This window comes from Myiozetetes cayanensis, unplaced genomic scaffold, assembly GCF_022539395.1.
Source record: "Myiozetetes cayanensis isolate MyiCay16 unplaced genomic scaffold, myiCay2020 scf13, whole genome shotgun sequence".
NCBI lineage: Eukaryota > Metazoa > Chordata > Aves > Passeriformes > Tyrannidae > Myiozetetes > Myiozetetes cayanensis.
This window is the reverse complement of record NW_026086937.1, coordinates 2,295,685-2,308,460: the sequence shown is the minus strand read 5'-3', so window position 1 is coordinate 2,308,460 and position 12,776 is coordinate 2,295,685. Positions and strand designations below refer to the sequence as shown.

The 12,776-nt window shown below is 40.6% G+C and overlaps 1 protein-coding gene across 6 annotated transcripts in view; it reads right to left on the bottom strand.

The window, feature by feature from the left end:
- TRIP12 (thyroid hormone receptor interactor 12) overlaps positions 1 to 12,776 on the bottom strand; it is a 77,177-nt gene that overhangs the window by 17,732 nt on the left and 46,669 nt on the right. For 5 of the 6 annotated variants that reach the window (XM_050307723.1, XM_050307728.1, XM_050307725.1 and 2 more), the window contains 19 exons: positions 12,680 to 12,763; positions 11,194 to 11,289; positions 10,062 to 10,210; positions 9,702 to 9,737; positions 9,521 to 9,616; positions 9,044 to 9,136; positions 8,764 to 8,925; positions 7,108 to 7,176; positions 6,825 to 6,990; positions 6,007 to 6,124; positions 5,722 to 5,878; positions 5,246 to 5,399; positions 4,837 to 5,065; positions 4,176 to 4,294; positions 3,375 to 3,579; positions 2,255 to 2,355; positions 1,960 to 2,134; positions 1,487 to 1,628; positions 356 to 547 (listed from right to left, as the gene is read on the bottom strand). In XM_050307723.1, coding sequence (XP_050163680.1) covers positions 356 to 547; positions 1,487 to 1,628; positions 1,960 to 2,134; positions 2,255 to 2,355; positions 3,375 to 3,579; positions 4,176 to 4,294; positions 4,837 to 5,065; positions 5,246 to 5,399; positions 5,722 to 5,878; positions 6,007 to 6,124; positions 6,825 to 6,990; positions 7,108 to 7,176; positions 8,764 to 8,925; positions 9,044 to 9,136; positions 9,521 to 9,616; positions 9,702 to 9,737; positions 10,062 to 10,210; positions 11,194 to 11,289; positions 12,680 to 12,763 — 2,543 coding nt within the window. The remainder of the gene's footprint in view (positions 1 to 355; positions 548 to 1,486; positions 1,629 to 1,959; positions 2,135 to 2,254; positions 2,356 to 3,374; positions 3,580 to 4,175; positions 4,295 to 4,836; positions 5,066 to 5,245; positions 5,400 to 5,721; positions 5,879 to 6,006; positions 6,125 to 6,824; positions 6,991 to 7,107; positions 7,177 to 8,763; positions 8,926 to 9,043; positions 9,137 to 9,520; positions 9,617 to 9,701; positions 9,738 to 10,061; positions 10,211 to 11,193; positions 11,290 to 12,679; positions 12,764 to 12,776) is intronic. The other variant, XM_050307726.1, reaches the window with a different exon arrangement.

Sequence of the window (12,776 nt, the reverse complement as noted above, 5' to 3'; positions counted from 1 at the left end):
TTCTTGCAGTATTTAGGACTAAAGAGAACCCAAACTCTTTCCATATCAACTTCTTAAAAGACAGAAGCAACTTGCAAGTTGTTCCAGACTCAGATAATTGGCCTTTATGGAACTTTTTCCACTGCTGTGTGGAATTTTGTGTAATTACAGGGTATTCAAAAAGGTTCATGACCTATAAAGACTTAGAACCATGTGAAAGTCGCAGTGCTATACAGTTTAGACATAACCAAACATTCCTTCTGTACTCCATCTTTAAAATAAGGTCAACACTGAACCTTCTCAGGTGGCATTTCGAGAAAGAAAACTGGAGAGAAAGACAACTAAGAATTCCAAAACAAAAACCAAGAAAACTTACTGGAGAAGAAAAAAATACATGAAGGAATCTTTTCAATCTGATATCCCTGCTTACAGCATCTTTTTCACTTTTAGATGTCAAATAAAGCAGCAGTTGTTTAACAAACCCACTATGCTGGATTTCGAATGAGGAGACGTCGGACTCCGAGACAATGCTACGGATTTCTACAAGGCACTCTGTTCCACCATCCACCTGAAACACAGCAAGGGAGTGTTTTACCACCCACCCAGGGACTAAGGGGCTTAAAAAATCCTGGTTTTCCTTCTACTGCATGGAAGAGCTCTACTAAAGGGAGAGGGAAAAGGGGAAAGTCTGGAGTGTAGAGTAACTTAATACAAGCAGGAACAGAGCAAATAATCTGAGGACAAGCACTTCTCTGTTTAAGGGGAGACACTACAGGCAACATCTGCTTTTTCTGTATTTTCAGAGAAATGCAAGGTCCCATTTATGTCTCATGAGAGGTAAAGATGAGCTCCAAACAGGTGGGGTTTGTTTTAAAAAACAAAGGAACAAAACACCACCACCTCCCTCCCCAAAAAAGAAACAAACCACAAAAAAACCATCACACACACACAAAACCCACAATGCACCAAAAAAACCCAAACAACTCAGACTGGTATATATTTTACATGACTTCCATGTGGGAGAGAAGAGGAAGGAGAGTTTAATATTTAAATGATTGTTTAGATCAAAGCACAGAACATGGCTCAGCTCTTGAGCTACTTTAGGATTGACAGACCACCTATCAATCACAACGGTCTGAAAAGCCAGGCTCAACTTGAGACACTCACAGATTTGCCCCAATCTGTATTTCTTCTCTCATTTTACCAAAAAGCCACTTCCCCTCTTGATCTCCCCCCACCCCAGAAGTTCTTACTACCAACTGGGTTGTTCTTTAGGTCTAAAGTCAACCCTAACACTTCACTGTGTAACTTCGAAATTTGAAATAAACTGCTATGTAAGTGGCATATTGCTAGGAATCAAAATACCCTTGTTAACACTGGGCTTTTATCATAAGTGATGTGTGTCAGAGCTCATTGACTCGTTCCAAAAAATGACTCCAAGCCATAATGGGTCACAAGTCAAGTTGAGAAATGTCTCCCCGCTCCAATGAAGTTCGTCATTTCTGACCTGGAGGTTGAGTTGTTCAGTTGCAGTGCAAAGTCTCTGTAATACATTTAGTGCAGGATTGCTCCCATCCATGTTTTCAGAGCTAAAATAATGTTCTACAAATTTATGGGCTTGCTCCTTAATCCAGCCCTTGATTTTTTCTCTGCAAAGAAGAACACAAAAGGCATTTATTTGGCCACACTCAGCACTTGCATACACCAGTATTACAATAAATACAGCCAGAGTATGATTTTCTCCATGTTAAACAGCAGTCACAAACAAAAAACTCTTTGCTCTTACTCCAACACAGCAAAGTTCTCTTCTCTACAGATCACTTCTTGCATCATTTTCCTCAGTTCTACAGTTTTCCCCCACCATGCTACTGTAAACTACTAAGAGGTTATTTTCTCTACCTTAATTTCTCAATGGTTTATCACAAGCAGCTCAAAGTCCCCATCATATTACAATGTATTTTGGCTTTTTTGTGTGTGTACCTGTTATTGGAAATGGTATCCTTGGAAGCAGCCCTTGCAAGACCACTTACTCCTGCTGTTCGTGCTGGTTCAATATTATTACTGTTGGACTGTGTGCTTAATCTTCCCCATGTTTTAGGATTTAAACTTGCCAAGAAAGAAGATTTAGGAGATTGAGTAGTTGTAGGGCTTTTAGCTGGAGGAAGTAAAGACAAAATTAAAGAGAATCAACAGGTTTGTTTACAGCTAGCACTTTTGGCAGCTTATAAACTTACTTTAGGAGGAGATAAAGTATCCCATTTTAACAATGATTTACCTTGATTGTCTACCTTCTCATCATCTCTTGGAGGAGAGTATTTTGGTCTCCTTGGCCCTCGTTTTGGCAGCCTTTTCCTCTTCAGAACATCACTGAGTCTTCTGTCCAGGACAAAGTTAAAAATAAAGAAACATGTTTCCACCCATCATATTCACACACATACCCACCCCTTATTTTAAGATGCATCTGCCAGCTACTTCCTCAGGAATTAAAGAACAGGTTCTATCCCATAATATGGAGAATGCTCTTCACTCTGGGAGAAAGGGCCTATTTGAATTGCCAGGACAAGGTGACCACTCTCAGAAAGAAGGGGGTTTGCTTGCTGTCACCTTTCTGTTATGAGCAGCCAAATGCAGAAGTGACACTTAACAGAGGTCTCTCAATTTTCACGTTTTAATTTGCGTAACCATCTGTTTATTCATTTATTTAACTACCCTTTAAAAGAAGGAAAAAATAAGTGTACAAACCTCTACTGAATAAACACCAAGAGACATTGGATATTGGACCTGACTCCCTTATTAAAGCCCAGAAAACACCTTTTCAGCAATTTGTGGCATTTCTACTCACCAATCCCTACACTTACAAAGTTCACATATTTCAGTTCTGGTCTGCAGTGACAAACACTTGACCTTTAAAATGAGGCCAAACTGCGTAACGTGAAAATAATTTATTCCTACAAGAGATTTTAATTCTACAAGTGTTCAAACTGGTTGCCTTCCAACAAAATAATTTATGGATGATTTCTTTTTTTCTTCAGTCTCCAGCAGAAAGGAGCCATGCCCCATAGCTCTCAAAGAATTGCTCTGTACTCAATAGTTAGATGAGACTACAGTTGTGGCTCAAAACAGCGAATTGTTTCATAATCATTACAACATAACTATCATGTCATTAGTCCTTTTTTTTTCTTTTAAACATTTAATATAAAATGGATCAAACTACCCAGTGAAAGCTTCAACACCACCACACTTTAGTTGCTTAGAGGAAAACACCACAGCAAAATGCTGACATATGGCAGCCCATGTCACTCTGGATTTAAAAAAAACCAGAGGGCAAATAAAACCACAACAAAGCACCCAACCCAACCCAACCCAACCAAGTGTTTTCCCAGGCAGTCCCTTACCCCTGGGGGCTCAGATCCAGCGAGTCCTCCCGGCTGTGCTGCAGGCTGGGCGAGCCCAGCTCGGCAGCGGCGTTGCCGGCGGCCGTGGCTGTGCCCGTGCTGATCGTGGTGGTGCCCAGCGTGCCCGAGCCGTTGGTGCACACCTTGGGGGGGCTCGTCAGCAGGGCCTCAGACTCTGCCAGGTTCTTCACTTGGTGCATCACCCCTTGGCAAAAGGAGAGCTTTGTTTAGGGGGTTGGTTTGGAGGGGATGTGGCAGAAGGAACGAGGGTGTTGGAAAATGTACGAGTGTTCCACGAGCCTCTGTTTTGACTCTGGCAGCGCTGGCTCGCCCCACCCACCAATACAAAGTTTTAAAGCAGCTCAACCTTTTCTCCAGAAAGTTAACCTACATAGTTTAAAAATACAAAATTCCAGCAGCATGGCCAGTAGCTAAAGAAAGCCTGAGATCCCCAGTGGAGTAGAACACACACTCCCTGCCAAAGATTCATCAGTTTTCTCTGGGAAGGTTTCCCACATAATTTCTGTGAGCCATCTTCAGCCCAGGTCAGTTCACCAGGATCTAGTAAGCCTTGTTTCAGATTCTGAAAACTCAAGTTTGTCCCTTCCTGAGTCTTGGTCAGCTCCTCCCTAAGTAATATGAGGACAGCTTGCACGGATTTGTCTTCACAATAACAATAATCAATTTTTACAGCTTGGGGAGGTTGGAGAGGAGGGGTAAAGGGTATGCATTCCACACACAAACATTTTTAAAATACTACCTAAAGAGGTGAAGAGGAAAAAAAAAGAAAGCAAGATTTACCTTCTCTTCTGAAGTAAACACTAAAAATGTCAGGTAACTTTTGCATTAAGATCTCTGCCATCTGCAGGGCTCCAACCACTATCTTAAGGTCTTGACTCGACAGCATGGAGGCAATATGACTAAAACAGATAATTTGTTAGAATTAGCTTTGTCCTTTTTTTGCTGGGTTTTTCTTTACAAATCAAGTCAATTCACCTTGCATATATATAGCATGATGATGATGATACATAGCACTGGAGACTGAAAGCAAACAAATTCCACAGAGCTTTTGTAAAAGCTATAAATAAAAGGACAAACTCTTCTTTCCCACCTAATACTATGTTTTAACATGGCATAAAGAAAAAGAAGGCTTCCTCCCTTCATAAACATAGTAAGTTTTAGATATTAAAAAAAAAAAAACAGTAAAGGGTATATTAGGCACTACCTATGGCTGTGGGTACTAATAATTTAAGTTTCTAGTAAGAATGCCCAGTGTCATCAACTACTGCAAAATCTATGATGCAAAAAAATTCCTGCAGAGCTGGTAGCCTCAGCTTCTGGAAAATACATGAGACTTTAAAAGTATCATTTCCCCCTAAAAAAAGATGATTAAAAAAAAATAATCACAAGTTTTAGTTTGAAGCTCAAAATTAATTTCGTTCATGAGAGTTAATGAACCCACCTTGAAACAGCATGGTTTTTCAGAACATCCTTCAGAAGTTCAGCATCAGCAAAATAAATTATCCTAAGAATTGCTCTAAGGCACTTGTGTCTAACAGCAGGTCCAGCTGAAGAACTATATACTTCATAAAGAACACCAAACAAGGTTTTGATAAAGGATTTTGCCAGTTCTGGGTCCTCTTTCATTAATTGTGCTCGAGCATCATCCTTCTTCAATTCTGAATGTCCACCTGTGAGAAAGGGGGCAACAAATCACTGTTCAGTTCTTTGCACTTCTGCTCTGATGATTCCTTTCTTCCACTAAAGCTGATTTAATTCAGCTCTTAAATTGAAAAGATATAATTTAAGAACCAGAAATCAAAATAACAGCAAGAATGCAGAGACAGGAGGTGTTTCTGAGCTGTACTTACTGGTGTTTGTATTGGCTAAAGGGTTTGGTTTTCGCTGAATGGCACGTGCTGTTCCAGTGTCCTCGTTTATTTGCTGCATAGAGTTAAAGTCAATGGTGTAGACACGCCCAAGGGTGGACAGGCTGATCTCATCCTCCCCAACCTGATGAGCTGCCTAAAACCAAGGAAGAGCTCAAAGTTAAGAAATCCCTAACAAGCAGAAACTACACGAAAGGGGAGGAGGGGGTAACACAGTAGGAAAAGCAGGGACTGACAGAAATACAGTAAGAACAGTGATAATTAAGCAATTAAGTGGTTTGGGATGACAGAATACCAAAATAGTGCAATACTACAGCAGGATGTTGGAGCAAACTCGTGTTTCTTATTCAGAAAGACCAAGAGTGGCGTTTTCAAAGACGTAAAGAAAGCACTCGATTCCCTGGACAACCGCACGCGTATTTTAAAAGCATCACCACACAAACGTGTGGAGTTACTACCTCTATTATTCGACTATCAATCCTGTTATAGGGATGCCAGAGACCCCTGTCATCTCGCCATTGCCATATTGCACCATCTGTATTTTGTGCATTTCCTTTCTTTAGCATAGTATCAACAGCAAAGATTCCCTCTTTTGGCAGGCAAGGCATCAGTTCACTGTAAAGAACATTAAAACAGTATTTTACTACAAATATACAATCAAGTCCATCTAAGCTGAAAACTGTTTGCCTTCATTTTAGCTAAGTTAGGGATTTCAACATACCAACCAGGACTGCCAAACTTACCAGATAAGAGAAGTAAGCTCATAAAGTTCTTGAGGACTGCGTGGAACAAGGTCAATTTGTTCTTGACAACTCCCATTTGAGGCTCCACAAAGGAGGAAGTGAAGAGTTTCTGCAATATCTATAAAAATTATTATTCATGAGATTGCCTACATCAGAATAGGGACTCCATTTCCTGGTGGACACCACACAGTTACTGCCCAAAGCAAAGAGACAGTAGACAGGAAGACCAAAGCCATCTCTTTGAACACTGTAAGAAATGGGGTTGTTCTCAGCTCTGGGGTTTGTGGCTTTCTTGGGTTGGGGTTTTATATCTAATGGACTTCTAGAGGAGAAGCATCACTCAATATACAGCACACAGGAGAAAACAGGGAAACATTCAGGGCAGATTAAGTGACAAGTCAAAACTTCTGAGATGAAACAAAGAAAACAAGTGACAGCTAAGACAGTTATACAGCTCCTACTTTGGCAATATTTTCCCTTAGTAAAAGTACTTCAATCACATGGTTCCCCCACACTGTGTAGACTATAAAAGAATTCCTCAATTTGTGCTGGAATGAGAGCAATTTGTGCAGCTAATACAGACTCAAAACTAGGCAAGCACTCCAGTGACAACAACTAGATAGGAAAGGGCAGAAAAACCCCTCTGGATAAAAGCTCTCAACAAGTTTAACTAAACTCTATCCCAGGGAAAGCACAGTAAAGGAGAGAACACAACTGAAAGAACAAAATATTTACATAATCAAGCCCAGAGAGGCCCATATTGATGGCAGGCATTAAACTGAACAGGTCCCCTAGGATATGAAAGAGCAAGAACTCACTTTGCTTCATGAGCTGGACTGCAAGGGTAGGGCAGTTGGAGCACATCAGGGAGAACATGCGCACCACCATGATGAACATTCCCGAGCTCAGGATGGGAGGCGTCACCACCAAGAGCTGCTGGATGTTTGTTAACAAGTCCTTGGAAGCCACCTGCTGCAGCAAGTTCTTCAGGAGGGAGCAGCAAAATGGGAAACATGAGTCTTTCTCTTCTGAAAGGTAAGCCCTCAAGAGAAAGAGGGAGGAAAGAAAGAAACAAAAATCCCCCCCCATCCACACCCTCACCTCCTCATGCTGGAAGTTGTCCACTAGCCGTGCAAAACAGAGACAAGTGCTTTCAACAGACTTTTTGTCCTGTTATAAAAAAAAAGGTATTTGTTTGAATTGAAATACGCTAACTTGCATTAGATTATCCTGTCATTTCCAGGCATTTGTAAAATATCTCCAAAAAGGCCAGCTGAATCCCATTTTACAGATCATAGCTCTCAATCTTTATTTAACTGATACAGTCTAAACTGACCTCTGATATGGCTGTGCTCCTGCATATTCCCTGGGAAACACCCCACACTTGCAACACTAATACCAGTATCTCTAATACCTTTAGAGATAAATACATGGAGCTATAATATTCTTTTTGGATTCTGCAAGGAGGAAACATAAAGGCAAAGGAGCTACAAAGCCAAGTAACAGGAGATTTATTAGATAATAAGCAGGAGTGAAGGCTACTGTTCTATGGAATACATGAGGCCTGATTTTTATATCATGCAGCACAACTAGCACAGCAAATGCAGAGACAGCAAGATAGTAAAGACTTCTCTGAAAATAGCTCTAGTTAAAAGTTCAACAAAACACTCAAAGTTTATCTGAACATAATAAAACATCAACTGTAAAGGTGGCTGAACACCACAGGAGGTTACCCAGAGATTAAGTCTCCATCCTTTGAGATACTCTTGAACAAACAAAAAACATCAGCTGGCCATGCTCCTGGACAATCTGCTCTAGCTGACCTTGCAGGGTAGCTACGACTAGATAATTATCCAATTTAACTATTCTGTTAAGAGCAAACTCAAGATTCTTTTCCAGCAAATTTCCACCTCCAAATTTCCTGAAATCTTACTTTCTGGGGTCGTAGCTTCTCCTCAGAGAGCAGGAATCAGTACTTATCCCTATTACTGCTAAGAATGGTGCTTCCTGCTCCTAAAGTACAATCTAAAGCTGACAACTGACTCCATGAAGCTGCTTCAAAGATTCAAATAGTCTTTCAGAGGGATGATGTTTGCAAAATTAAGAATTGCACAAGAATACACAAAACCATTGCCTGAAAGCTTCCATTAAGTTCACTTGTTAAACAAAATATTTCTCACTTTTCATCTTTTTTAATAGGAATCTGCCAGCCAAGCAGATCATCAGAAATCTCCTTTGATGCACCAGTCATTGTAAGAGCTCGTTTATGAACACAGCAACTTTGCAGGATAGGTAGTATTTAGAAGGTCCATGATTTAGGATTATTTCAAACTATTGTGCAAGAAGAGGAACTTTCTTTTTAAAAAGCCATAAGCCCTCCCAAAAAGACATAGCAGTGAAAAAGTACACAAAAATTGAAACTGAAGCTGTTCTGAGTTGAAAGTGGGAGAGACCCTTGGAAGACACTTGTTAAGGAAAAAAATAGTACAGTACTACTACTAGACTCCCTCTTTGTGATGTCCTTGTAGTTCTTACAAGGACTACAAACCCACCATTATTCATGCTTTAAGTTTAACCACCTTATTTATCTCACTTTTATAAGAGGCCATAAATCCTTACAGCATGCTTACAGTGAACAAAAGGCCCATAGGCACATCAGGATATTGCAACTGGACGGTACAGAAACTTTGGGACAGTTATCACATTGCAAAGGCCAAAATCAAAATTAGAACTTGCAATTTTTTAACAGCTCCTTACCTGATGGGTTAACCTTTGTGTAAGCAGTGGCAAAGAGTCTGCCACAAAGTGGAACTCATCAGGTGTTATGCTCTGGCAGCAGTTGGCAGCGATGGCGAGCGCGTTCCTCTGGGCATTTATACTGAAGAACTCCAGGTACAGCAAACAGTCTGCCAGCCCACCCTACAACAAAACACACATTTCCACTTGCTGCTGAAGTCATAGAAAGTCATTATCTTATTCCACCTTCCCCGAAGATCACCAGGATGTGGCACTGGTGAGGGCAGGGTTTGGTACTTACTGCCTGCAGGATGGCTTTGCTGTGCCGGCGAGACAACATCTCCAGGGCTGTCAGCGCCTGCTCTGCCACATCGATGCACTGGATAACCTGCAGCTGCAAGGACACAAAAAACCTTGTGGATCAACTTCTAAACCAATCTGTAAAAGCAATCACCTTCATCAACACTTGGACAGTCTCTGCTAAGACACACATGCTAATGGAGCCAGCTGGTTTAGGCTACCTCAGGTATGAAGCTCCACCAGGAGACAACAGCTCAGTTCCACAGCGTGTCTGCAACACCAGCCTGACAAAACACTCTCAGTGGATCAGACTGCACCACTCAGTGAAGTTGGGAACAAAAATTAAACATGGTTTTAAAAGCCTCTTGTGCATTATGTGTTATCTTGTGAGCCGTGAAAAGGAGCTGTTATCTTAACAGTGTTTCTTAAAGTTAAAGTCCCTTTGTACTATTTTATCACTATTTTGATTTCATTTTACCTTTTCCAAGAAGACAGGAATTGCATCTACCACTACAGCAGATGATCTGGGAAGTGCTTCCATCATGTATGTTAAGGCTCGGCATGCGTGATTCATCTATGAAACATAAAATATTTGGTCTTAAGTTCGGATAACACATTTTTGTATTTCAGAAGTTTCTGAAATATTACAAGTGACTTACAATGTCAAAGTTGTGCTCCATCTGCAGCAGTGTTATCTGTTTTTAAAAGAAAAAAAGTATTGTTAGGTTAGAAAAAATTATCTAGGTATCATCCTAAAAAAGGGTACAAATCGCTGTTGTAGCCTGACTCGGGACTTTGAGTGTTGGTACATTTCAAAAGAACCCACCTAATCTTGAACAATTAAAGAATTAATAAAACTACCAAAATTTGGCCAAACTTGCCCTCAAAACCAAACAATGTGATAGATAAACACATGCACACGTACAAGGAAGTCTGTATAATTTAAATTAAAAAAACTGAATCAAGATATTGAATGAAATATTATATCCTCCAACAGAAACATGATATTAAATCTTTACCAAAGCTGGTACAACACTCTTGACTGGAAATCCTCCTAATGTTTCTTCATTTCCCATGACCAACAGCTGGCACATCTCAATCACTGCCTGTAGCTGCTGACTTTCATCAGTGGCTTGGAGACCTTGTAAAAGCTGTTGGGCTTTAGAACCTAGATGTCCAGGAAAAATAAAAATTAGGGAAGAAGATATTAGAAAACATAAGTGCTCAAGGGAACTGTTATGCTACACTTCTGCCAGAGTGGAAGACCAGAGACAGTTTGTTTTCCTCTGTATTTGTAGTTTCACTTCCTTTCCCTGTCATAAAAAGGTAGGATAGGAAAGGGAGACAGAAATCTCTCTTGGCTGTCTTTCCAGTGCAGACTGGTCAGCACAGGGAGTCCACCACACTGCTCATCACAGCCATCTTGCCAACCTACAGCAGGTGCCAGAACCCAAACCACCCAGCCCACCTTTGTAAAGCAAAGGCATTTTCCACACCCTCCCAGACAAGAGAGCACATGAGACCCCATCCTCTCGTTGGCATGCAGTGGAACAGCCTGCCTCTGGCTCTGCTGGGAAGCCACACAGACTGCGACTAGAAGGTACCCATCTCATCCAGCTGCACAGAGCAGACCTGGGGGAACAAGTCTAAGGACCCTTGTTACCACTGACACACCATCTGAAGGGAATTATTTCTCTCTGAAAGCTAAGACACTTCTGAAACTAAAACCAACATAACTCAGAACTGACATCTACCAGTAGTTTTAAAGCTAGCTTAAGCACTTGTTCAAAGCTAGCAAAAAACCCAAGGGGGGTGGAGAGGTCTTTGGTTAAGCAGCCCATCATGCAAAAGAAAAAGATAAGGAAGGGGTGAAAAAGGCAAGAACCCTCCCTTCCCCACCTAGAATGGAACATTACGATGCCCCCAAAAAAAGAAAAGAAAAGAAATATGGCTAAAGCAGATTTCTCTTCCTTAAAAGACAAGTAAATTAATATTTTTGACCAGTGGTCTAGCACTACCATGACATACAAGTCTCCAACACGTAAAATATTAAACTATGAAGCTAATACAAATAATTAGATTTACTAGTGGCTGAATTCTACCAGTCTGGAAGTGGAAAGAATTAAGTCAAATTAGACAAACTTTGCTTACTAGCTCCACTTCCAATTGTCCTGTGGAAGAGCTGCGACATCCGAGGACCAAGAGGGCCAAACAGGTGAGGAGGAAGACCCCTAGCCTCTAATAGAGCTAAAAGCAAACAGAGGATAACAGCCATTGTCAAAGCTTCTATGAATAATTTTAAAAGCTTAAATTCCATGATGTTATCATTTAAGATTACGAGAATTTCGATATTTTAAGAAAGAAGAATTAGGATTAGATGACTGCAGCTACCTTGATTTCCAAAAAAAAAAAAAAAAACAAACCCAAAAAGATGTCCTTTAGAGAACAAGTAACTCATTTCTGTTTGTATCAGAGCACCAAGGCCCTTTAAGAAGTCACCCGCTGAGTTTCCAGAGTGAGGCATTTCACAGAGGAAATCTGGTCTGGTAAACTGTTGTAAGTCTAGAGACACAACAGCAGATAGACCAGGCTGTAATTTCAAATCTGAACTCAAACTACATAAAAGAGGTTAAGCTTATCTTCACATTTTCAGAAACTGCATGGCACTACTAATCTGAAAAAAGTGACCCTGAGAAACAGGTTCACAGCTTTGTCTGCTGAGGAGCAGGAAAGGCAAGAACTCTGCTAGGTGTGAGCGGGTTTCTTTTTTGATTGATTTTAAACACTTCACAGTAGTGTTACTTAAGATGAACTAATTGGGGGATTCTGATTTTTATTGCAGTAATCATGTCTACTGCTGATCAATAAAATAATCATTAATAGTGAAAACCAATTTAGCTCTGTGTTCCTAATGCATACCTGTGCTCACTGAGAGCTCTAAGCAAGTGAACTCGTAGTGACACAGCACTGACTTCACATTAAAATATCCAGATTAACCAAAACCCCTCATTTGCAAGGGAGATCATAATCTCAGGACTCCCTGCAATGTAGCAGCAAAATCATTAGTCCAGTTGCAGGACATGCAAACTGAGTTTATACCTGTTTGTGCTCTCAGGTTTCGAGAGACCCGAGTCCTTTAGCCCAAGCACAAAAGCAAGCGTTTTAAGGACATTCAGATTTTGTTTGGTCAAAGCTTATAGCAACATGGGTATCAATGACAAGCACAAAAAAAAATGTTATCCAGAAGCAGGCAGAGTACAGTAGGCTTAACCTGGCCTGTGAACTGAAAACATGCTCGCAAAGATTATTTTGATATTTGAGCTTACACGCTTAATAGGACTGAGTTCTCAGTTCTCTACCCCCACCTCCTCCTGGAAAATCATCAGTAGTGGTGTATTATACACCATGTAAATGAATATGCCACCCCCTCCAGACATTATTTCCAAATTCTTGCACATCTTTAGTATATTCAGGCTTGTAACTCCGTAATTCAGAATTACTGTAAGCAAAGCAACACATTGGCAGACAGCGAAACAAAATACAGCCTTCCCACCACGTGTAGTACAGAATCTGTGTAGGTATGGCTATTTGTGGGCTGCAAACAACAAAAGAGGTAAATTAATAACAACTTTTATACCTTGGAGTCTTCCCATCTCAGAATCATCTGACTCACTTTCTCCAGAAGTTGTCATACCTACAGCTCCAGCAACAGAACTAGAAGCTAAAGGAAACAA